General features: G+C 49.1%; 8 protein-coding genes across 16 annotated transcripts; 5 read left to right on the top strand and 3 right to left on the bottom strand.

Annotated features, from left to right (window-relative positions):
- The first annotated feature begins 78 nt into the window (after nucleotides 1-78).
- On the top strand, nucleotides 79-3301 carry FVEG_15844 (hypothetical protein). Of its 4 annotated transcripts, XM_018905068.1 has the most exons (5): nucleotides 79-547; nucleotides 838-1022; nucleotides 1071-1146; nucleotides 1194-1558; nucleotides 1612-3301. In XM_018905068.1, exons 1-5 carry the CDS (start codon nucleotides 503-505, stop codon nucleotides 3080-3082), a joined length of 2142 nt encoding a protein of 713 aa, XP_018751810.1. In that variant the 5' UTR covers nucleotides 79-502; the 3' UTR covers nucleotides 3083-3301. The 4 variants fall into 4 exon arrangements, with proteins under 4 accessions (XP_018751810.1, XP_018751812.1, XP_018751809.1 ...); XM_018905070.1 differs by having other exon boundaries at nucleotides 838-1146; nucleotides 1612-3263; XM_018905067.1 differs by having other exon boundaries at nucleotides 79-1022; nucleotides 1612-3263.
- Nucleotides 3302-4695: 1394 nt separating this feature from the next.
- On the top strand, nucleotides 4696-7332 carry FVEG_06342 (hypothetical protein). 3 transcript variants are annotated; one of them, XM_018894690.1, is made up of 3 exons: nucleotides 4696-5975; nucleotides 6066-6608; nucleotides 6664-7332. In XM_018894690.1, the coding sequence occupies exons 2-3, from the start codon at nucleotides 6068-6070 to the stop codon at nucleotides 6819-6821; spliced, it is 699 nt and encodes a 232-aa protein (XP_018751808.1). In that variant the 5' UTR covers nucleotides 4696-5975; nucleotides 6066-6067; the 3' UTR covers nucleotides 6822-7332. The 3 variants fall into 3 exon arrangements, with proteins under 3 accessions (XP_018751808.1, XP_018751807.1, XP_018751806.1); XM_018894689.1 differs by having other exon boundaries at nucleotides 4696-6011; XM_018894688.1 differs by having other exon boundaries at nucleotides 4696-6608.
- Nucleotides 7017-8057, bottom strand: FVEG_06341 (hypothetical protein). The gene is made up of 2 exons (XM_018894687.1): nucleotides 7891-8057; nucleotides 7017-7832 (listed from the first exon to the last, which is right to left on the bottom strand). Exons 1-2 carry the CDS (start codon nucleotides 7891-7893, stop codon nucleotides 7377-7379), a joined length of 459 nt encoding a protein of 152 aa, XP_018751805.1. The 5' UTR covers nucleotides 7894-8057; the 3' UTR covers nucleotides 7017-7376.
- Nucleotides 8058-8251: 194 nt separating this feature from the next.
- Nucleotides 8252-10448, top strand: FVEG_06340 (hypothetical protein). The gene has a single exon (XM_018894686.1). The coding sequence runs from the start codon at nucleotides 8315-8317 to the stop codon at nucleotides 10247-10249; it is 1935 nt and encodes a 644-aa protein (XP_018751804.1). The 5' UTR covers nucleotides 8252-8314; the 3' UTR covers nucleotides 10250-10448.
- A 135-nt stretch (nucleotides 10449-10583) lies between these two features.
- Nucleotides 10584-11612, top strand: FVEG_06339 (hypothetical protein). Its single transcript, XM_018894685.1, has 5 exons — nucleotides 10584-10804; nucleotides 10866-10966; nucleotides 11022-11201; nucleotides 11253-11314; nucleotides 11368-11612. The coding sequence occupies exons 1-5, from the start codon at nucleotides 10701-10703 to the stop codon at nucleotides 11458-11460; spliced, it is 540 nt and encodes a 179-aa protein (XP_018751803.1). The 5' UTR covers nucleotides 10584-10700; the 3' UTR covers nucleotides 11461-11612.
- On the bottom strand, nucleotides 11257-14108 carry FVEG_06338 (hypothetical protein). Of its 3 annotated transcripts, none has more exons than XM_018894683.1 (6): nucleotides 13290-14108; nucleotides 13169-13237; nucleotides 12927-13112; nucleotides 12490-12864; nucleotides 11359-12443; nucleotides 11257-11298 (listed from the first exon to the last, which is right to left on the bottom strand). In XM_018894683.1, exons 1-5 carry the CDS (start codon nucleotides 13867-13869, stop codon nucleotides 11617-11619), a joined length of 2037 nt encoding a protein of 678 aa, XP_018751801.1. In that variant the 5' UTR covers nucleotides 13870-14108; the 3' UTR covers nucleotides 11257-11298; nucleotides 11359-11616. The 3 variants fall into 3 exon arrangements, with proteins under 3 accessions (XP_018751801.1, XP_018751800.1, XP_018751802.1); XM_018894684.1 differs by lacking the exon at nucleotides 11257-11298 and having other exon boundaries at nucleotides 11388-11480; nucleotides 11536-12443; XM_018894682.1 differs by having other exon boundaries at nucleotides 11276-12443.
- Nucleotides 14109-14750: 642 nt separating this feature from the next.
- Nucleotides 14751-17089, top strand: FVEG_06337 (hypothetical protein). The gene is made up of 2 exons (XM_018894681.1): nucleotides 14751-15222; nucleotides 15275-17089. The coding sequence occupies exons 1-2, from the start codon at nucleotides 14830-14832 to the stop codon at nucleotides 16847-16849; spliced, it is 1968 nt and encodes a 655-aa protein (XP_018751799.1). The 5' UTR covers nucleotides 14751-14829; the 3' UTR covers nucleotides 16850-17089.
- FVEG_06336 (DNA mismatch repair protein MLH1) lies at nucleotides 16807-20994 on the bottom strand. 2 transcript variants are annotated; one of them, XM_018894680.1, is made up of 4 exons: nucleotides 20397-20502; nucleotides 19319-20323; nucleotides 19070-19249; nucleotides 16807-19017 (listed from the first exon to the last, which is right to left on the bottom strand). In XM_018894680.1, the coding sequence occupies exons 2-4, from the start codon at nucleotides 19466-19468 to the stop codon at nucleotides 17116-17118; spliced, it is 2232 nt and encodes a 743-aa protein (XP_018751798.1). In that variant the 5' UTR covers nucleotides 19469-20323; nucleotides 20397-20502; the 3' UTR covers nucleotides 16807-17115. The 2 variants fall into 2 exon arrangements, with proteins under 2 accessions (XP_018751798.1, XP_018751797.1); XM_018894679.1 differs by having other exon boundaries at nucleotides 19319-20994.
- Nucleotides 20995-21001: the final 7 nt, after the last annotated feature.

The raw sequence follows: 21001 nt of genomic DNA, 5'->3' as shown, positions 1-21001 counted from the left end.
TTTCGGCTTAATTGCAACCCACTCACTCACTATCTTATCAGCACCTATTTGGCTTACATTACTCGAGTCTAGTGATCCCCTTTCCCAACTCCGACGCCGCCGATTCGAGACGTGAACGTTCAAAATACGATCACATACACGTCGCAAACTAAATCCGAGGAAACCAGCGATTCCTCTACTTCCTCGAGTCCGAAGAAGCCTCGTAACGTTAATCCACGATCGAGAAGCGACATCACAGCGCCTTACAACCGTTTGGCATCTGGCGCACATGTGACCATCCCCTCCCATCTGCCATCCACCATCCACCCTTTACGACTTTCTTTGTGCTGGGCAACGCATCCCCGCCCAATTAGGTTGTGAATATCGAAAAGACGGCTGAAAATACTTGGAAGAACTCAAAGTGAGGGGCTGTAAGGCATAGGGCGACTATTCCACATTCAACGTTACCGAAACCCAGTCCTTGTAGCCATATAGTCTTTATTTGGGATACAAGTACAACACCATGTCGAGCTCCGCCGGTGGAGGGGACTCCAAATTGTTTGCTCGAGTAAGCCTTCCCGTCCTTCTATCATGTCTCAGCCTCGTAGGACCTGAGGTCTTATAAGTCCTTGAACCTCCACTTCACTGAAACTCGACTTTGTGTCTCCTTTATCCCCTCCTGCTTTTGCGCAGACCTTGTTGCGCGAAGGCCTTCGTTGCATCAGATCATATTTCCTGTTCAATGTCACTATCGATACATGGTGTCGCAGCGCTGCGAACCATGTGATGGCCGCCATGTTTCTCGCATATATGCCCCCAAAATCACTTTATGATGGCCCGAGACTAAGTAATATGCAGGGCAAAGTTGCCGAGCTACGCCTCGAGCTTAACAGTGGAGGAAAAAAGGACAAGGCCTATACAGGCAAGAAGATTGCTCTCAAGAAGATTGTCGCAAATATGACAATGAGTAATAATGACATGGTTGCCCTATTCCCCGACATCATTGGATGCATGGGTATCCAGAGTTTGGAGATCAAGAAGATGTGAGCATTTCGATATCCGGAACTCGCTCAGAAGCTTATGTCAAATAGGTGTTTCTTGTTTCTGGTCAATTATGCAAGGATAAGACCTGAGATTGCCGTCAAGGCAATCCCTGTACTGGAACATGTCAGTTTGCCGAAAACCACTCTGGGAGTAGTACTGACAAAGCATAGGATATGGAAGACCACAATCCTTTAGTACGGGCACTGGCTCTCCGAACAATGTCCTACATACATGTCAGAGAGTTTGTTGAGGCTACTGTCCCAATAGTCAAGCATATGCTGAAGGACAATGACCCATATGTGCGAAAGACGGCTGCTTTCTGCGTCGCCAAACTTTACGACCATGACCGACATATGGTAGAGAACTCGGACCTCATTGATCGTTTGAACTCTTTGCTACGGGATGACAACCCCACAGTTGTTGCAAGCGCTCTGGCTGGACTCATGGATATCTGGGAACGTAGTGACGCCATCAAACTTACCATTGACTATAGCAATGCCTCCAAGATGGTGGCCATTCTCCCTGATTGCTCCGAGTAAGACCAATCACGGTACATTTGTGTAATTGTCGCTAATCTTGTGTCAACAGATGGGGTCAGACATATATCCTAGAGGCTCTGATGTCCTATGTGCCACAAGAATCCGGAGAAGCGATACTCCTAGCGGAACGAATATCACCACGACTGTCACATTCTAATTCGTCGGTCGTGTTGACCTGCATTCGGGTGATTCTGTATCTGATGAATTACATCGCCGATCAGAAGCAAATCTCGGCTCTCTGCAGGAAGCTCTCACCACCCCTAGTCACACTTCTCGCCAAGGGTCCTGAGGTTCAGTACCTCGCTCTACGAAATGCTTTATTGATTCTCCAGCGACGGCCGGAAGTGCTCCGAAATGATATCCGTGTCTTTTTCTGCAAGTACAACGATCCTATTTACGTCAAGGTCACAAAGCTGGAACTCATCTTCATGCTTGCCAACGAGGACAACATCGATGAGGTGCTGACGGAACTGCGAGAATACGCCACTGAAATTGATGTTCACTTCGTCCGCAAGGCAGTACGTGCTATCGGTAAGTTGGCAATTAAGATTGAGCCAGCTGCACGACGATGCATCAACTTGCTCCTCGAGCTTGTAGCAACCAAGATCACATATATTGTGCAAGAAGCCACAGTGGTTATCCGAAACATCTTCCGAAAGTACCCCAACCAATATGAATCCATCATCAGCACTCTTTGCGAGCATCTGGATTCTCTGGATGAACCGGAGGCCAAGGCAGCCATGGTTTGGGTCATTGGCCAATACGCAGATCGGATTGAGAACAGTGATGCCTTGCTAGAAGACTTCCTGTACTCGTTCGCAGAGGAGCCTGTCGAAGTGCAGCTGGCCTTGCTCACAGCTACAGTAAAACTGTTCATCCAGCGACCTACCAAGGGTCAAGAATTGGTCCCCAAGGTTTTGAAGTGGGCAACTGAAGAGACGGATAATCCTGATCTTCGAGACCGAGCGTATATGTACTGGCGCTTGTTGTCTACAGACATGAATGCGGCGAAGCAAATCGTGATGGGAGAGAAACCAGCGATTACTGCTGAGTCAGAAAGACTGGATGCGACGACGCTAGAGGAGATGTGTCTGAACGTGGGAACTCTAGCAACAGTTTATTTGAAGCCGGTGCAGACTGTGTTTAGATCTGCTCGACCTCGTAAACTCCAGGACTCCCCCGCATTGCAGAAGCAAAACCTCCTTGTTGCTGCAGACAGCCAAAAGAGCATAAGCATGTTTGGCAACGCCGGAGCGGCAACAGATATCGATCCAAGAAGCCGAAACCCGACATCAGGCAATGGTCAAGGGGACCTCGCGCAAGCAGTCAACGACGCAGATGCCTACTTTTCAAGTATCGGAACGCAGCAGCAGATGCAACCGATGCATGATCAAGGGGACGATGTCTTTGGAGGAGGTAATGGCCACTCGACGGGATACGTGGTGAGCGCACATGCACCTCAAGCAGTTCTTCAACCAGCTCAGGGTGCTGGCAGCAATGGTGATTTGTTAGTGCTATAAGTGAGTGATACCTTTGTATACTAGCGATGGGAGGCATAGTCAGAAGCCAAGCCGTTTAAGCATGTCCATATTAGGCAGGAATTTGTGATGGAACTTTGTGGGAGGACAGTCTGGCGGTGCGTCCAGCTCCAGGGTACGCCCAAGGGTTGCTTCATACTCATATGAAATTATTACATATTTTCATATTTATAAATTATGATAAATGTTGAGTTTTTATTTACTTATGATACTCTAGACATACTTTGTCACATTCATTCGAAGAATCTTAGCTCTTAGCACTGAGGCTATCTACAAATTTCTTCGCTACCCCATCTCTCTCACATTCTCGATTTGAAGGGAGGAATCTGCGGGTGACTGGTCCGGGGAACGGCGTAGACTCGATTCGGCTTGGCCCGATAACCTTATTCCAAATGCCAATTGGGGCGAAGCACATTAGTAGAGCCTATCATTGTATCCAGAAACCTCCCCCGAGAGGTCACATCTGACTAGGGGGGGTTGAGGCGAAGTCTGGAGTACGCTAGATTAGGACTTGGCTTGCTGGTCTGGCCTGGTCTGGTCTATAAAGACAGTGGGGAGAGACATGTCGTCGATGAGTTGTAAAGACCTTCTGAATGTATGCAAGTGGGCGAATGCGTGGTCTTGTGCGGGATATATCCGATGTATCGGTGTGTGAGCGGCCGTACTAGACCGTTGGAGAGGGTGTTCCCTGTGCCTTTTTCTCGGTGGAACTTTGGGGATTCAGGAACAAGCTCCGAGGCGTACATACTGTACCAGTGATGAGATCTTGAGGGGTGCATGCCAGTTGAGGACCCTTAGATGTGCTGAACATGCAACTATTGGCTATAGCTTATGTTGGATTGGTTGGTAGGTAGAATACGATACGTTTCGTGTAAGTGGCTCGCTCATTCATGAAAACAGCCTAATAGTGTAAGCAGAAGAGCCAAACGAGCAATCCATCTAAGAGCCGCTGAAATACTATCGTAAATAATTCATCCGGTACAGATTGGACGAAAGTTGTTCGTCATGTTTGTCCTAGTCATGAGTAGTTCCCCATATTCAATAGCTTTCTGTTATTAGTCGAGATACAGTGAGTGTACCAAACAGATGGCTTGCGCCACTGGGTCTTCTTTTCTGTTTGGTCTCCATAGGCTAAGTCGCCTGGAAGCGGCACAGCCGGCTTCCGTAGCCGCCACCTTTTCTACCTGACCTTCCAGTGGCTTATACCTTATCACCCGCTGAGAATAAACTCCGTGTACTCCGTACACCACGACATCTTGTTCAGATTGTCAACTGTATGCAAATAAAACATGAAATTCTTCAATGAACAGGCTCTCATCTCTATAAGTGAGATAAATTACAGAATGTAATTTTCTTACCTAGAAGCGTCATGTCCTGAGTGAATTCATTTGCTGAGGTACCTAGCGTTTTACTGACTTTGTTACTGCTTATGTACCTGCCCGACTCAGGTTGTAAGGTGGTAGCACCAGGCAGGTAGGTACCTTCCCTAACATTTTACCAGTAAACCTAACCGAACGGAACTGAAGGCAACTGCCTCACCTCACCTCACCTCACCTCCCTACCTTAAGTTAGCGGTCCTTAGGTTGCGTCTGGTAGATTTGTTTGGCGAGTCACTTCCGTTGACTTTGTTTATCACGAGTCTTGCCATTGTCTTGTTCACAAACAAAACGAGATCAAGCAAATAATGATTTCATTCCATCCGATTCATTCTTATCACTGAATAACTCATACCTCCGACTGGCACGAATTCATTCGCTGAACTTTTCTCAGTGAGCGCCAAGATCTGCCCGCCAAGTAGTTTACGGATCACGGATACAGCACTGTATTTGGTGTCGTCACCTCGGTCTGGGCTGGAACTTACCTTGTTTGGCTATCTTGGCTTTCTTACAGAGTACAGTAACTAGGCTACTTTATCGCATTCAGGATTTATCGTCTATCCCGCAACCGACTTTGCCGGTATTCTCAACGGCCTCGTTATCTCTGCCATCAATTGTGTGCCTCGAATCCGGCTTGGTCGAACTGATCGACAACAACTGTCAACAAAGCAGCGCGGCTCCTTTCACTGCCGAGTCTCCCTGCCTGTCTCAGTCTCCAGCTCTGCCTGTTTCTCGTCATTGTCACTTTATCGTTTCCGACAATTGCAAGGGAGTCGTCTACCTACCTAGCTCAAGCCAAGCGCCCCCTCGTTCCCCGTTCCCTGTCAGGCAAAGCGTTCAGCGACAGCGACACCACCAAAGACAAGAGAAGTCCACTCTGTTGCACCGTCCCTCACTCCACACAGGCTCCACGCTCCAGCCGCTGGCCGCCAGGGCTCCTTGGCTGCTTTGTTTTGCTTCGCTTGTTCTTTCACTGTTTCCCCATCAGCTTGCCTTGGAGTGCATACAGCGCTACACCACAAAGCGATTCACTGATACTACGTACTGCAGAACCGCGTTTCTCAACGCTGCCCTGCCTGGTTGTCGCGTTGCATTTGCATCTGCTTTATGTCTGAGCGTTTTATCTGAGTGGACGAGACTCCGGGCCATTCACTGCCCCACCCCCGGTCTTGCGGCCCCCGGCCTGGGCGATCCATCCTTAGCCATCTTCCCAGCGAACTTGACGTCTTTCACTTGCTCCCGAGACCTGGCCACGCTACGGATACCGACTACATTCATCCACATCTCCATTTCCATTTCCATCCACTTTCGCATTCCTCATTTTCATACCCATCTTTGATCCGACATCCTCAAATAGTCGCAAAATTCGCATCAAACCGCACTCCTAGCGAACAAGCCACTCGTTTACGCCGCTCTTCCTCTCGCGTTCTTCCTTCCCTTTCCTGCGTGGTGTGACCTCAGATCACATCCTTTACCGCGCCACCATCACCCTTCACCCAGTATGTCGGCTCCAGCGGACTCCACCATGAGCGGTGGTAAGGCTGCGCCTGTTGAAACTTCACGGCTCGAACAGCCTAACGATGCGGTAGCCATGGAAAACATTGCCCAATCCTCCGAGCAGGCGCCCGCCGATCACGCATCCGAATCCGCCGATAAGACCGTTTTAACTGAACCAGCACCGTCTTCTCCTGCGCCAGCTACATCCGAGAACGCCGATAACTCTGCAGCCACTACTGCAGCCTCATCGAAGGGAAAAGAGAAAGATACAGCTGCTCCTCCTCCTCCACCTACTAAGCAAGACTCGAATCTGGGTATCGGACCTGCTGTGGACGACATCAGAGAAATTTCAGGGGGGTCTTCCGACGGACCCGTTTGCAACATTACCCTTCTCCTTACTTCAGGAAGCCGACATCCGTACAAGATTGATGCCAAGTACTTGAGTCGGAGGAGCGTGGATATCCCAGACCAGACGGAGAGTGGCCTTCCGGATCCCTTCAGTATCAGCGTTTATACCCTCAAAGAATTGATATTGCGCGAATGGCGAAGTGATTGGGAGGCAAAGCCAGCAAGTCCCAGCAGCATTAGACTGATTCATTTCGGAAAGCTCCTCGATGATAAGGAGCAATTGAAAAGTAGGGCTCGCCGTCGACCTGAGACAAGGAGCATCATTTGCTAACCACCCCATAGAATACCAACTTTCAACCGAGAGCCCCAATGTTGTACATATGAGCATTCGGCCACAAGATCTTGATGAGGAAGAACCTAAGGCGGGAAATAAGAATCTTTCATCGAGCGGTGGTGATGGCCAACGTTCGCGGGACAGCAATTGCTGTATCATTTTATAAGTGAAGGCCGCTTTTTTTACTACAGGCAACTTGCAGACTGACTGTGCTCAACGCATGCTCTTACGAGAAGAGCCAGGTCCAAAGACTCTCATGCACTCAACGTTTTGGGTCGGCGGGGTCTTTTTAGCCACCGTAGTCTTCACTTTAGTTGATGAGCATTCGGGTGACACTCATTCATTCCTTAAAGCTTTTCCTTGGTATATTGTATTTATCAGCAGAATCGTATGACGGTTCTGCTGTGTGGGAGACGGGGACACCGGAGTCTACATTGGCGTATCATTGCGTATTCTGAGTTATGGGTTTGGTTGTGTTTTGGTTCTGTAATCTTCTTCTTCGGCATATTTGTCGACGCGTTATCAATCACAGCGCATTCATAGCAGTATAGGAAGCATTTATGTTGCGATTGCATGGTCTCATCCATCTTCTCAGCAGAAGAACAGACCTTGGTTATCTTGGTCGTTAACTTTCTTGAGCCTGTCTAAAGTGTTGTTGTAATTATGGTATACAAGGAGATGGCCATGCCATCGTTTCCTTTAAGACAGCCAGCCGGCTTGTTTACTGGATCTTGAGCTTCTTTTCCATCTCGTCATGGAATCCTGCAACGGCTCTTGTCTCATCGCCAGTGAAGACGTCCTCCCAGGTGATCGTAGCATCACGGCCCCTAAGAATATCCTCGTGAACGCTGGGGAGGCCATTGCCGAGGGCCATGGGCCGCCACTCGCCGTTCTGAACAATCTTGAGCTCCATACCACGTCGAATAGGCTCAGCCATGCCATAGGTACGTCGAAGTGTCTCCATCTTGAGAGCCTCCTGAGTAGCCTCCCAGTTCTTCAGGCGGGCTTCGAGGGGATGAGCAGAGGCGGGAGTGGATTTGGAGTCGAAGGGGGATGCGCCAACACCATGGCGGAGAGTATCGTGGATGCCTGGGGCGGAGGGGGCGGAGGACGTGTGCGAGATGTGAGTGTAGGTCTGGGCGTTGGAGTTGCCGGGGACGATACGCATTGCTTGAGACTTTGGAGAGAAGGGTTAGCTCTTGGGGTATAGAGGATGGATGGGTGCTGAAGCTTACCATTTTGAGGGATGTGGTTGTTGCTTGGAAGAAATGTAAGTCGTGAGGTTCAGAAATTTGGTGAATTTGAGGCCGCTTTCGCAGAGGGGATAATGCGACGTTGATGGGTTGTGGATTTGATTGATAGATGGAGGCTCAACGTGCGGTTGATGATGAAAGCTCCAGCTTCAGGTAAGTTAAGGCAGCCTTGCGCTGGCGTTGCCGCACTTGAGGGTACGTACCTTTCCCGGCTCCGGGGAGCAAGCTGCAGGTCCGGCAGAGGGTACGTATCTCTGACCCCAGCTTCTTCTCAAATGGATGAGACGGGAGAGACCCACGCAGACATCGTCACTTACTTAAAGATTCCGATTTCGCTTTGAGACAAGATTCTCTCTTTTACATTGATAATGAATTTTTATCTATTCAGGGACACTCTCATATAGCCATGAGGCCAATTCCAACTCGTCCTCCGATCATTCGGATTGCCAATGGCACATTCTATCGCCATCATCCAAATTCAGCATCATCACGTCCAAACCCACCTCTCTTTAGTGACTTGAGCTTTGAGTTGGCTTCTACATCAAACGCACCTCGAAATTGGTGCATTGTAGGCCCGTCTCTGTCTGGCAAGACAACGTTTCTTCAGGCTTTGAGGGGTAGGTTTCTCTGCGAACCACCTATCGCGAGATCATATCCCTACCTTTCTACTGAGGAAGTACCCAAGCGGTTACGAACGCCGCAAAAGGCAATTGAGTACGTGGGTTTCGATGCTGAGCAAACTGGAGGAGGGCTCAGTGGCGGTGTTGCAACGAGTGCATATCTCTCCGCGCGATATGAGTCGCGGCGGGAGATTACGGATTTCTCACTAAGGGATTTCCTCATGGGCAACACAGAGCTTAATCCCCTGCAGACGGAAGCCAGCCAGGATGAGGCTACTATCTCGCCGGGTCTTCTTTCTCGAGTCGTCAAGGACCTGAAGCTTGAGCCCCTGCTAGATCTTCCTGTCTCGTTTCTTAGTAACGGACAAGGTCGAAGGGCACGTATCGCTCGTGCGCTTCTCACCAAGCCTGAAGTTCTCTTACTTGATGAGCCTTTCATGGGGTTAGACCCGCCTACAGTCTCAGGTTTAAGCCCATTACTACACTCGCTGGCTGAGAGAGCAAGCCCGCGTCTTGTTCTTAGTGCACGACCACAGGATCCTGTCCCTGACTGGATCACTCACCTAATATATTTAAGAACAGACTGCCAAGTGGGGTCCATGGGGCCTAAGGAGGAAGTTCTTGACGGCCTTAAGAAGTACGTCCGTGGAGTCCGAAAGGGTGGACTTACAGAAGATGAGAAGCTACCGCTACATTCACTTGTTGATATCGGTCGTGTACTACCATCAAATGCTTCTACGGAAGCCTCCGGTAACCTAGGGGAAGCATCATACAAGGAGCTTGAGCCGATAAATCCCAAAGCAGAGCCCCTTGTTGAGATGAATGGCTGCAAAGTTCAGTATCGTGGGAAAATTGCACTTGGTAACTGGACACAGCAAACCACTGACGGTTCTAAAGACGGCTTGATATGGACAGTTCGACGTGGTGAGCGTTGGGGAGTTTTTGGTCCCAACGGTTCTGGGAAAACAACCATAGTGTCTTTGCTCTGCTCGGATCATCCTCAGTCTTACTCCCTTCCCGTCAAGCTATTCGGGCGATCTCGTCTTCTTGAACCTGGTACAGGCCAGCGACCACTTACATTCTGGGATATCCAGTCCAGAATTGGACACTCGAGTCCTGAAGTTCATCAGCACATGCCTCGAAACTTGACGGTGCGCCAGGTGATTGAAAATGCTTGGTCAGAAACATTTCGAGCGAGACCGAAGCTAGACACCGAAGCCAAAGAGAAGGTTGAGGCGGCTCTTCGCTGGTTTGCTCCTGAACTACATCCAGGCTATTCTTCAGCGTCGCACGAGAACCTCTCATGGGCGGATGATTACATGTTTGGTGGTCTGTCTTTCAGCGCACAGCGTGTCGCGCTCTTCGTTAGATCCATGATCAAGAGCCCAGATATTGTAGTTCTTGATGAAGCTTTCAGTGGCATGGATGATGCAGTACGAGACAAGTGCACGCTGTTCCTTGAAGAAGGTGAGGCCAGAACATATCGAGGCGAAGAGATCATCGAGAGTGACGCCTCCAAGTCTGGTCAGGTCAAGATCCCAGGTCTTTCTGACCAGCAAGCACTAATCTGCATTGCCCATGTGAAGGAGGAGGTGCCAGACTGTGTAAGAGAGTGGCTGTGTCTTCCTGAGGCCAACACGGGACGGGCAGCAAGATTTGGAAGACTTGATGGGCCATTGAGAACTGACGAGAAGAGATGGCATGAGGTATGGGGTTTCTAAAGGAAGACCACGATTTGCTTGATATATGCTATATTTGTGCGTTATAACACATGTCCTAAGTTAGACATGAGGCTAGCTGGATTTTCGATCTGGTTGAAAACAGACAAACCAGTAATAGCATGGATACTTTAAAAGCATCAAAAGCATCAATCATGGAATCCAGATGAAATGAAATGAAGGCAGAAGAACTCCAAACGTCACACCATTAGTGCTAATATGATATAATTTTGGATCTCGCTATAGGGTAGGTTGGACTCTGAAAGTGAAGCCCGGTAATCGGTACGATTGAGTACCCGGCCGAGCCCCCGAAACCACCAACCACATCAACCCTCGTCTACTAACACCCAGCCTCACATGCTCACATTCGTCTCGTGGGCTTTCAATACATCAATCAGCCTCAGTCTGACTGATCCTGTCATAAAATTGTTACTTTGCTTATCATATCGTCGAAATGGCTTCTCATGACGCGAATATCGATGATGAAGACCTCACTATCCATGCCTGCTGTGCGCCTATTACCAACCTAGCTCGACCCATTGAGTTCAGTGAGCTTGAGTACGTGAAAGTTGTACAAGAGAAATCTAGGAACGGAGGAGCTTACGGCTTGTGTCTTTAGCGAGGAGGAGAATAGACCTTTCTTTCACTGGCCAATCTTTGGACCATTGATAGTAGAGAACGAGAGCAGCGATGCGCGAGATCACTGCGCCAATGAGAGAAGTACATATCCTCTTCCGCTGTCTCTTTCATGCCATAATCTTATACTTGTACATAGCGTTCCTCTCATACCTTCGGTTATCGATATATATGGCCATCGTCTCGGTAGCCATTACACTTTCGTTCCACTTAAAGAACGAAGCCACGCCGTTAGAGTTGAGAATGGCAAAGCCTCTCGGGACGATATTCTGGGGACTTTCGGTCTTGACTCTGCTTGCTGGAATGGGTAACTATATAAGTGAGTGTTACTACCGCCGTAGCACATGCGCCAAACTAACGCTCTGTGTAGCAACCGTCAACAAGTACAGCAAACGGGCGGCTATTGTACAGATTGGCTGGAAGACTCATGCGGTGAGTTGGTCAATGTGTGACAAACGTGGTGATTATGTACTGACATCACACAGGTTTTCAGTCTCACAGCAGTCTCAATAATAGGAACCTGTCTCATTCTGCTCGTCATTGCCAAGGTTCGACAACAATCATCGTCCAATTCTTGACATATGTACCCAAAAAAGCCCTTGAAATTGCATCAATACATGTTCGTTACTCAATAGCGCCCGGGCTTCCAGTACCAACCATGCAAAACCCCATACAATAGATAGTGAAAATGAAAAGCCGTCCATATCTTGGCTCCGGCTGTGACTGGCAATTCCTTATGCTGTTTCCTTGATGTCTTTGGCTTCAGTCGCTATATCTGCACTGGCTGTGCCCTTGTTTTTACAAAAGAGATCACTGGCGTCTTTGTTGCGCCTCGGCTGCCCAAACTCGTCCTCGTCGTTTATGGCGCTCGGTGGACACCCGCCAACATCTTGACGGAATTGTTTTGTAAGCTCTATTGAGGTCGTTTCAAGCTCTGCGAGTGATGTTGATTTGCCATCCCAGGAAACGAGTGGTAAGTCACCTAATGCCAGTAGGTCACCTTCACGAGGTAATGTTGTGAGCATATCGACTGGGGATGCTGGGTCGAACTTTGACGTTGCACTGTCTGCCTCTCTGGTCTTATCGTTTTCATCGCCTTCGCCCAAGTACTCCTCTGGAGTGTTGGGAAGGTCGCTGTGTGCCCCCAATATAGTGCTCGCCGTTTCCGGTCTCGGGTACAGAGTCACATACCCCCGAAGCTGTGATAGCTGAAGTACATACTCCAACCAGGCCGGATGTTTCTTGCTCGTGCTCTTCTTAGCTAAGAAGGCTGGCGTCTCTGTTCCTGTTTGTTGCTTTTCTATAATGCGTGACACATAGCCATGCAGCTCAACCCACTTGTCTCCCATGAACAGAACAGCATTGCTAGTTGGGGCCTGCCAAAAGAAGGGACTTGAACCGCTCTTTTCGTCCGTGCCCTCAGCTGGCGGGACTGCTAGGGGTGTTGTATCATCAAGAAGAGTGCTGGGAGAGTGGAAACTGATGCCCATGATGTTCTCATTCCAGTCCTGAAGAATGGAAGAGTGCGAGTATAGGCTATGAAGAAGGGTGTATTTCACATCTGGCTATGTCAGTGTTGCCTGGTCCAAGCATAGAAGATCACGTACAGTTGAAAAATTGAGGTGAGACCTCAGTGTGAGCTGCCAAGACAAGCACATGGTTGTGCGAGGGCTTGCTTGGCCAGAACGATTCTAGAAATCGGACTGAGCTCTCTTCCTCATCCATTTTCCGTGATGATATTCGATGACGAAGAGAGAGCATCTGCGATTGAGGGAGCTGACCAGAAGCCTTGGAGGGCCAATGGAAACCAGACAAGAAGTTCTCCAATGGCTTTTCTACAACCGGAGGCAGCTCGACTGTAAGCTGGGGAACCGACAGGGCACTCTTATCGGCCTTGCGCAGCGAGGTGAGGAGTCTTTGTAGATTGGCTGTACCAATGGGAGGTGCCTGAACTAATATGTCGAAATGCACCTTGTTCCAGGCTGATAACAGTCAGTGAGTACACAAGTGTACATGGTAACGAGAAGAAGGGAGAGCTACTCACCAGCCAATGCTGAAGCATCAAGCTTGGAAATCCACGCAAGACGAGTTTCTGGCTTTTCTGGCAGCTCTATAAGAGCAGACCTCGTCCCAGTGATCTGATCCCGTATGGCTTGGAGGAAGTAATCTTCTTCCTTCTGAGTAGAGTCAACAATAATTGCTTGAGGGTGCATGAAGTTTTCAATATAGACTTGACACCATTTTGTTAGGCAAATGTGTAACAGGTTGGTACGAATTGGAGCTTACAGAATGCACGGATAGCAGCGAGTTTCAGCCTCAACTCGGAAGACGTGGAAGCATAGTCAGTACGGGCATCTACACACACAATTAGAAAACAGGCCCGACAGCATTGGGAAGAAGCCCATACCGTGTACATATATCTTGCAGCTCCTGTCGCTCTTGTCGATGCCGTTTATCTCGAGGAGTTCCTTGATGGGGATCTCTTCCCTACTCATAAGCGCAAAATGAACATGGTTCTTTTCTTGCGCCGACATCTGGCAAGCCATTGGCAGCAGAGTAGAGGCGCTGTTGATACTGGAGGCAGCGAATAGAATGTTCTTTGTTCCTCTCGTAAGCGCCGCCGGTCCCTGAATATTGCGCAACGTCTCTGCGAGCTCTGGGAATTTGAGGGGTCCCCTGTGGTAGACCTTGTCCTGTCCTTGTTTGCGCCCCGGCGCAGACCTCTCTGATGCCGCATCGGTCGAGCTATCGGGGGACGATATGAAATTGTATATTATGAAGAAGACGATCGATATCAAGACTAGGTATGAAATAAGGCGACCGACGGAGCTACGGCGGGGAGCACGCGGCGTAGCCTGCCATTGAGGACCAGATCCCGAGTTATGATAGCGATGCCCTGGGAGGTGAAGGTCGTCGTCCTTTTTATTGGCCATCTCCTCATCCCCTGCCCAGAAGCGTGCTTTTGTTCTGCCGCGCGCAGGCGTCATATTGTTGTGGTATAGTTGTCGTCAATCGGAAACGTTTGGAGCTCAAGAGTCGATAGAGCTCATGAGCGCTAGCTTTATCGACGGTTACCTGGCTAGAGACAGGTATTTATATGGCGGGTATAAACATGCAGAGGGATCAATCGCAGTTGCGATATGTGGAGTGAGTGTAATAAAAGAAACGACGCTTGTTCTGAATGGTTATGTGTGTATGAGGAGTATTAAAGGATTGAAGATGATGGAGGATGACAGAGAGCACCACCCTACCAACCTAGTTAAGGTCGGTAGCTGCTGACCCTTGTTTCCCCAAGACAAGACCTTAGAACAGCGTGGCTCGTGCTTGTCTCGTCACTGTTGCAGTTTGGTTGGTGCTCCATACCTTACCTACCTACCTTACCTAGGTAAGTAGCTTTCAGTGAGCTTCAGGTCCTTTTGGGCTAACTAGATCCAGTACCACCGGTATAAGTCCAATTACTGCAAACAGTTTTAGGTTCCATGTCTCTGGGCAACCAGAAGGTTTCATGATAGTAATATCGATGCTTATTAATAACATCATACAGAATGATCCTCATGAGACTGCTTCATATCAAAACCATCATGTCCAGAAACGAAGCAAACGAGGAGAGACAGGAATGGAAGAGCAGGTATTAAAGATCAAGCGTACCTACATAATATTCACAAGGCCAGCACGATAGATATATATCTACTTACTATATTGCAATGAATGATAACTATCAGATCGTCATACTTCAAAGTAACCAACGTAGTCATTTACATGTGGCCTCTTGAGTCTAAAACAACCCTTGTCAGGCTTAACTCGGGACATTTTTCATGGTGGGGCACGATCCAATTCCGCCGTCGCAAAATATTCATGTAAATTTTTAGCCGCCTCTCAACTCGCAGTGATACTTACACAATAACTAGGTACCTATCTTTAATTCTCTGACAACTGATAATACTACAATGGGAAAATCTCGAAGGGCCCGTGGCCACGCGGCCCGTAAAGACCCTATCGCAAAGACCGTCAAACCTCCTTCAGACCCTGAACTTGCTGCTCTTCGCGAGTCAAAGATTCTCCCAGTCATCAACGATCTCAAGAGTGCCGATCCCAAGTCTCGCTCTGCTGCTGCTTCGGCCATTTCAAACATTATTCAGGATGAGAAGTGCCGAAAGCTGCTTCTGCGTGAGCAGATTGTTCATACGATCACTACCCAGACTCTCACCGATGCTGCTCTTGAGAGCCGTGCTGCTGGTTGGGGTATTCTCAGAATCCTTGCGCAGGAGGAGGAGCCTGACTTCTGTGTTCATCTTTATCGAGTTGATATTCTCACTGCTATCGAGTTTGCCGCTAAATCGGTGAGTATAATTTACTCTCCCAACATGGTTCATATTATACTAACACCCATAGATCACTGAGATGCTCCTCTCCAAGGACCTCGAATTTCAAAAACGGTCAAAGCCTGAACAAGCTACAATTCTCAGCATTGCTTCATCACTAATTTCTCTCCTTACTGCTCTTGCAGAAGCTCAAGACGATATCCTCGAGGCCATCTCCCGCAACACCACCATCACTCGCTTCCTCTTGCTCCTCACTTCAGATGAGCTCGCCAGCAACCCCGATATTGTCTCACTAAGGAGTGATGCTCTGGCTTGTCTCATGATCCTCTGTGAAGATAACGAAGAGCTATCTGACAAGGTCGTGAACTCCAAGGAGTACCGTACTTATGGTACTTTGCTGTCCCTGCGCAAGACCGCTAACAGCGATGGCGTCCTTGCATGTGGCGTCCTCCACAACCTCTTTTCCTCTCTCGATGGCCAGGACATTGCTCTTGGAGCCGACAACTCACTTCTCATCCCCACCCTTTCACAGGCTCTCAAGACATTTGTGCCAGGCCAAATGACAGATGCTGTGGGCTGGGCCAACCCCGTCGAGTACCAGCAGCTCGCCCTCGAGATTTTAGCTTCTATTGGAACAACATTGAACACATCAGCCGAAACCGAACCACGGAAGGGGGAGAAGCCTGTCGTCAAAGATGATGAAGAGATGGGTGATGCAGACGAAGAGATCTCTGACGGTGAGGAGGAGGGAGGCGAGGAAGATGATGACGAGATGGACGACGATGAGCTCGAAGCCGACATGGAGATGGTTACCGGCGCGGACAGAAACGAGGAAGACAGCAACATCGATGACCTTCCCATCCTCAAGACTCTCATTGATAACGCCCTTCCTGAGCTCATCCGCATAGCATCCCTCTCCCCCACCGACGACGCTTCCCTTCGCCTGCAAGGCCACGCCCTCTCCGCTCTCAACAACATTGCCTGGTCTGTCTCCCTCATCGACTTCTCTGACCTTCATAACGCACCTATTCAAAATGCTTGGGACCCTGTTGGGCGCGCTCTCTGGTCCCAGGTCATCGCTCCTATTCTCGCAACTGATACTGCCGACATCGACCTAGCGACTCATGTCACCAGCCTTGCCTGGGGGGTTGCCCGCTCTCTGCGGGGCAGACCCAACACACCTTTCGCTGATGAACACCGCCGCTTCATCGCTCTCTACCAGGCCACGAAGGGTTCACCTGTTACCCAGAACTTAGAGGATCCCTTCCAGTCCCTCAGCGTCAAGTGTATCGGTGTCCTCGGCCAACTGGCTCTCGATCCCGCACCTATTGACCGAAACCGCGATATCGGTACTTTCCTGATTACTCTCCTTGTTGGCCTTCCCGAGACACCAACTGCCGACGCCGTTGAGGCCCTCAACCAGGTCTTTGACATCTATGCCGATGAAGGTTATTCATACGACAAGGAGGTTTTCTGGAACAACAACTTCCTGAAGCACCTTGATGAGACAGTTCCCAAGGTGCGGACTATGATCAAGAGCATTGACAAGCGTGCCAACAGCGAGCTTCGCCTTCGCGCCGACGAGGCCGTGTTGAACTTGAATCGGTTCCTGACTTACAAACGAAAGAACAAGCCCCAGGCATAATTGGTTAAATAAAAGCACTTGATTTTTCTGGACGTCTATAGAAATTTGATCCATTTCTGATTTACCTCTCATTTCTTTTGCCCTTGGTACCCACTTTGCATCCCATGAGAATCTTTGAACAATTATTGTACTGAATTTATCTTTGGTGCCTTTAAATTGGTCCCAGTACTTTGCACCAAGGCCCCTGAAACTGTTGATCTCAAAATCTTAGTAGTCCCGAAATAACATGCCATTATATCCCATCGTCTAGAGCAAACCTGCCTCTCTTAACACCGTTCAAAAACCCGATAAAGGCCTTTCAAATTTGCAACCTCCAGAACTCCATCTTCCATCAGCGACCTGGTCGCTACCAACCTCGCTTTAAATGCTGGAAAGAAGACGTGCTCAATAGCGTGTCTGATATGTTGCCGCCTTGCCCGCAACTCTTCTGGGATGTCCTCCTCACGAATACTGTCTGCGTCCCCGGGCAAACTTGGCAATTGTTCTGGAACGTAAAAGGTGGCTAGTTCGCGTACGAAAGAGTCAAAGCAGGCCTTTTCCTCAGTCCAGTCAACACTAGGGCCAAGGCGGAGGAGGAAGCGGGGGAGTTTAACGAGAGGTGGTGTGTACCCCTTCAATAGTAGTGGTAATGACACGAGTTCGCCAGCAGGTGATATTTCGAGAGAGAAGTACTCAAGAAGCATCTCGCGGCGCTCAATGAGCTGATCCGCTACCCGGTCTACCAAGGTTTCGACTTCGAAATCATCCTCAGGCGAGGTTATAGAGCTCTTCTCAATCTCTGCTGCCTTTCGAAGTAGCTCGCGAAGGTCCAACGAGGGGTTGAACTTGATGGCACCAAAATTACCAAAATCTGTAAGGGCCAGTTGGTAAAAGTACTCGTAGCAAGTTCGCCCGTAATCGATCAGGTACAGTCTGACATCGCCTTGGATTGCCGCCAACCGTCTTCGCTCATCAACGATACCCACGAAAGTATGGGTGGAAAATATCTCGGTTAGATCGTGGTGCGTATCTTCTCTAACTTCGTCTCTCAACTTTTTTACGCTGTTCAGTCGGCATTGCACCAGCTCGCGCTCAACTATCTCGTATTCCTGAGCTTCAGGGGCAGTAGTTTTTTCCGCTGTGCGGTCCATGGAGCCGGTCGACTCGCTTGGGCCAGCTCGGGCAAACATCGATGTAATCTTCCGCTCAGTTGTGTCCGTCCTCACTAGGTCATTCGAGTATCTTCGCTTCTTTGATGCTGGAGTTCTTCGACTCGGCGTGCCGTCACTTTCTGTTTGTGGGGTGAAATCGATCACTTTTGCACCAGGAAGAAGTGTCTGTGTCATGAATGTCCGGCTCGTATCCACTGCAGCAAGTTTAGACTCGATATGCTCACATATAGATTGAATGATCTCGTCTTCGTTGAGGAAGTGAACCTCTCTCTTTGTTGGATGAACGTTGACATCCACCCGAGCTGGTTCGATTTCAAGACTAAGATAGATGAATGGATGGCCGTTCTTAGGCAAGAAATTAGCATAGGTTTGCTCGATTGCCTTCTTTATGTGGGTTGATTCTACACATCGATGATTGATGAAGAGCAAAAGTGTTGTCTTTTTGACGGAGTAATTTGCATTGGTTGTGAAGCCTTCAGCTTTGAAACCCCACCGGTCTTCGGCGACTGAGAATTCCAAAAGCTCGTTAGCCACGGCACTACCGTGGATTTGACGAATGCGATCAATGACAGTGGCCTGAGCTTGTATCGATAGATTTGTCGAGGCTTCGCCTGCCTTCTTGCAAGCGAATCCAACGCCTTTGCAGTGCACAGCGTACCGACCAACCATATCGATGATCTTGTTGAACTCATCAGCCGGCGAACGAAAGGCTCTTCTTCGAGTCGGTATATTATAGAAAAGGTCTTCCACTGTGATTTGTGTGCCAGGACGACCTGCAACGCCTTTGGGCTCTGCCGACTGGCCAGGCTTTGCCGGCGCAAGCTTTCCATCAAGGTAGTGGGCTCTCCATGCCAGATCTGAATCTTTCGTCTTGGTGGTCACGGAGAGATGGGCGATGTGGCTGATACTGGCAAGAGCCTCGCCCCTGAAGCCATATGTCGCAATGGCTGCCAGATCTTCAAAGCTGGTGATTTTAGATGTGGTGTGACGCTCACAAAGAATGGCCAAGTCTTCTTTCTGTTACAATGGTAAGCTTTGAAGATATACATATGGGTGATTGTTTCATTACCTGGATACCACAACCATTGTCCGTTATCTGTAGCAGCTTGAGCCCTCCATCCTTGGCAAGGACATCCAGAGAGGTCGCACCAGCATCGACCGCATTCTCGATGAGCTCCTTGAGAGCGTGAACAGGAGCCACAATGATTTCACCAGCAGCAATTTTGTTCACCACGTTTGGGTCGAGTGCCTGCAGTCATGTTAGCGGCGAGCCGGGCTATGCATAAGGCGTTGAAAAAACAGCCTCAAGTTTGCTGACCCTGATTCTGCGAGGTGCATCACTTTTTGCGGGCAAATTGTCAATAGGCTGCCCATCGGCGTTTCTTTTTGTCCCACTTGGGGGAACATTCAGGATGTCATCGGAGGCTGTTGGGGCACCTCCCATATCAACATCCGCGTCTGTTGCCATTTCTAGCTATGGCAGCCGAGTTGTTGCGCCGGGGCACAAGAACCAGCCAGTGAGGTGGTACCAAGAATTCTTCTAGAGGTAGTCAAATGCGAATAGGTCGGGCGACAAATGTTGCAGGTCATGCGCAAGTTGCTTGATATTTCCTCTTCTCTCAGTTCGTTTCCCGAGCGTGTCGTCCCATATCTACGTTTCCCGTGGCGCTTAGGATTAACCACACAAGATGATAGCCTATCCCCGGGGAAAGCCTGTTTTGAATCCGATACGTTGAAAAAAGGAGAAAAGGGAGCGGTTCATGCGAGACAAGGACAGGCCGTCATTGACAGGTTGTTAGCAGGCCTCATTGAGAGGCAATGCGCGGATGAACTCGGCCACGTGACTGCATTACGACTAAGGTGCACCTTGCCAGTAGCTTCTCAGATTGGAATTCATCATCTCGACTTCAAGGCAGGCAGGATGCACTTCGAAAAGGACTTGCCGTGTTTGGCGCGTGTAACTTCCAATTATTTCTTGTTGACCCTCACCACATTAAGAATTACAAATGATGGACACGCCAACAAGGATCCAAACTCGCCTTGATTATGGCTTCAGCTGCATCGAACCAACTTGGGATGAAAGACGTATTGGGGGCGCCTCGGTCAGTGACTCAACTTTTTCAGCGCCCAGGAATAATATAAAAAAAGGCAACGAGAAGGGAAACAAAGATGATAAATGATAAACGAGCGCGAATTTTCGCTATCTCAGCGCTGCGTCAGCTCTCGCCGCCGCGCGTAAGGCGGATCGCAAGCGATACAAATGTAGTCAGCAATGCAGCAGAGTTACACATATTTAGATATAGCTGAAGCATCTTGGTTGGTTCTTGGGGAGGCCAACCATAAATTGAGTGAGTAAACTAGAGCAAGGGGTTCATGTGCCTGGACCGTTCTCTTACATCATCTCTCGATTGTGCCACCAGCCTTACAAGGTCGGGTTGGCTGTTGTGTTGTAGGTAGCGTTTTGTGTAAGCAAGATTGGGCTCGTGATTCATTGAAATTCTCCTTGTAGTCCAAAGGCGTATTGCGCATAGGCGCTCCTGGTAGCACAGCCTCTCTCTCATGACGAAGGTTGTTGATACTGTCAAACAGTCGTCGGTTCTTCTTTTCTTTTTCATGACAAATCTAAACAAGGTTGTTTTTACATATGATATTTGACGTCAGCTTTGCTTTTCATGGCCGGCCCCTGTCTTGGACGCCTTGTCTTGGGACGAACTGGCTGTGTTCCATGAGTCTTCTTTCACTTTCAAGCTCCAATCGCCAAGCAGCCGGGCGCTTTCTTGAAATGCACTGCAAACGTAGCCACCTCATGGAAGGGTTGGTGGCTGCTGCTAAAGATTTTCTTGACTGAAACATGCGTATCCATTTGTCGATTTGGCTGCATCTCTCGTCCGAATTGGGACAACTGTGTTAGGACTTATTTCAGGACTCTTGAGCGTGAAGATCTGAACGGCTGCCTAAGCGCCTAGGCATGGATGATGGACGATGATGATGCGGACCAACG

Source organism: Fusarium verticillioides, chromosome 2 (assembly GCF_000149555.1).
Source record: "Fusarium verticillioides 7600 chromosome 2, whole genome shotgun sequence".
Lineage (NCBI taxonomy): Eukaryota > Fungi > Ascomycota > Sordariomycetes > Hypocreales > Nectriaceae > Fusarium > Fusarium verticillioides.
The sequence above is the reverse complement of the archived record's forward strand: the minus strand, read 5'-3'. Positions and strand labels throughout refer to the sequence as shown.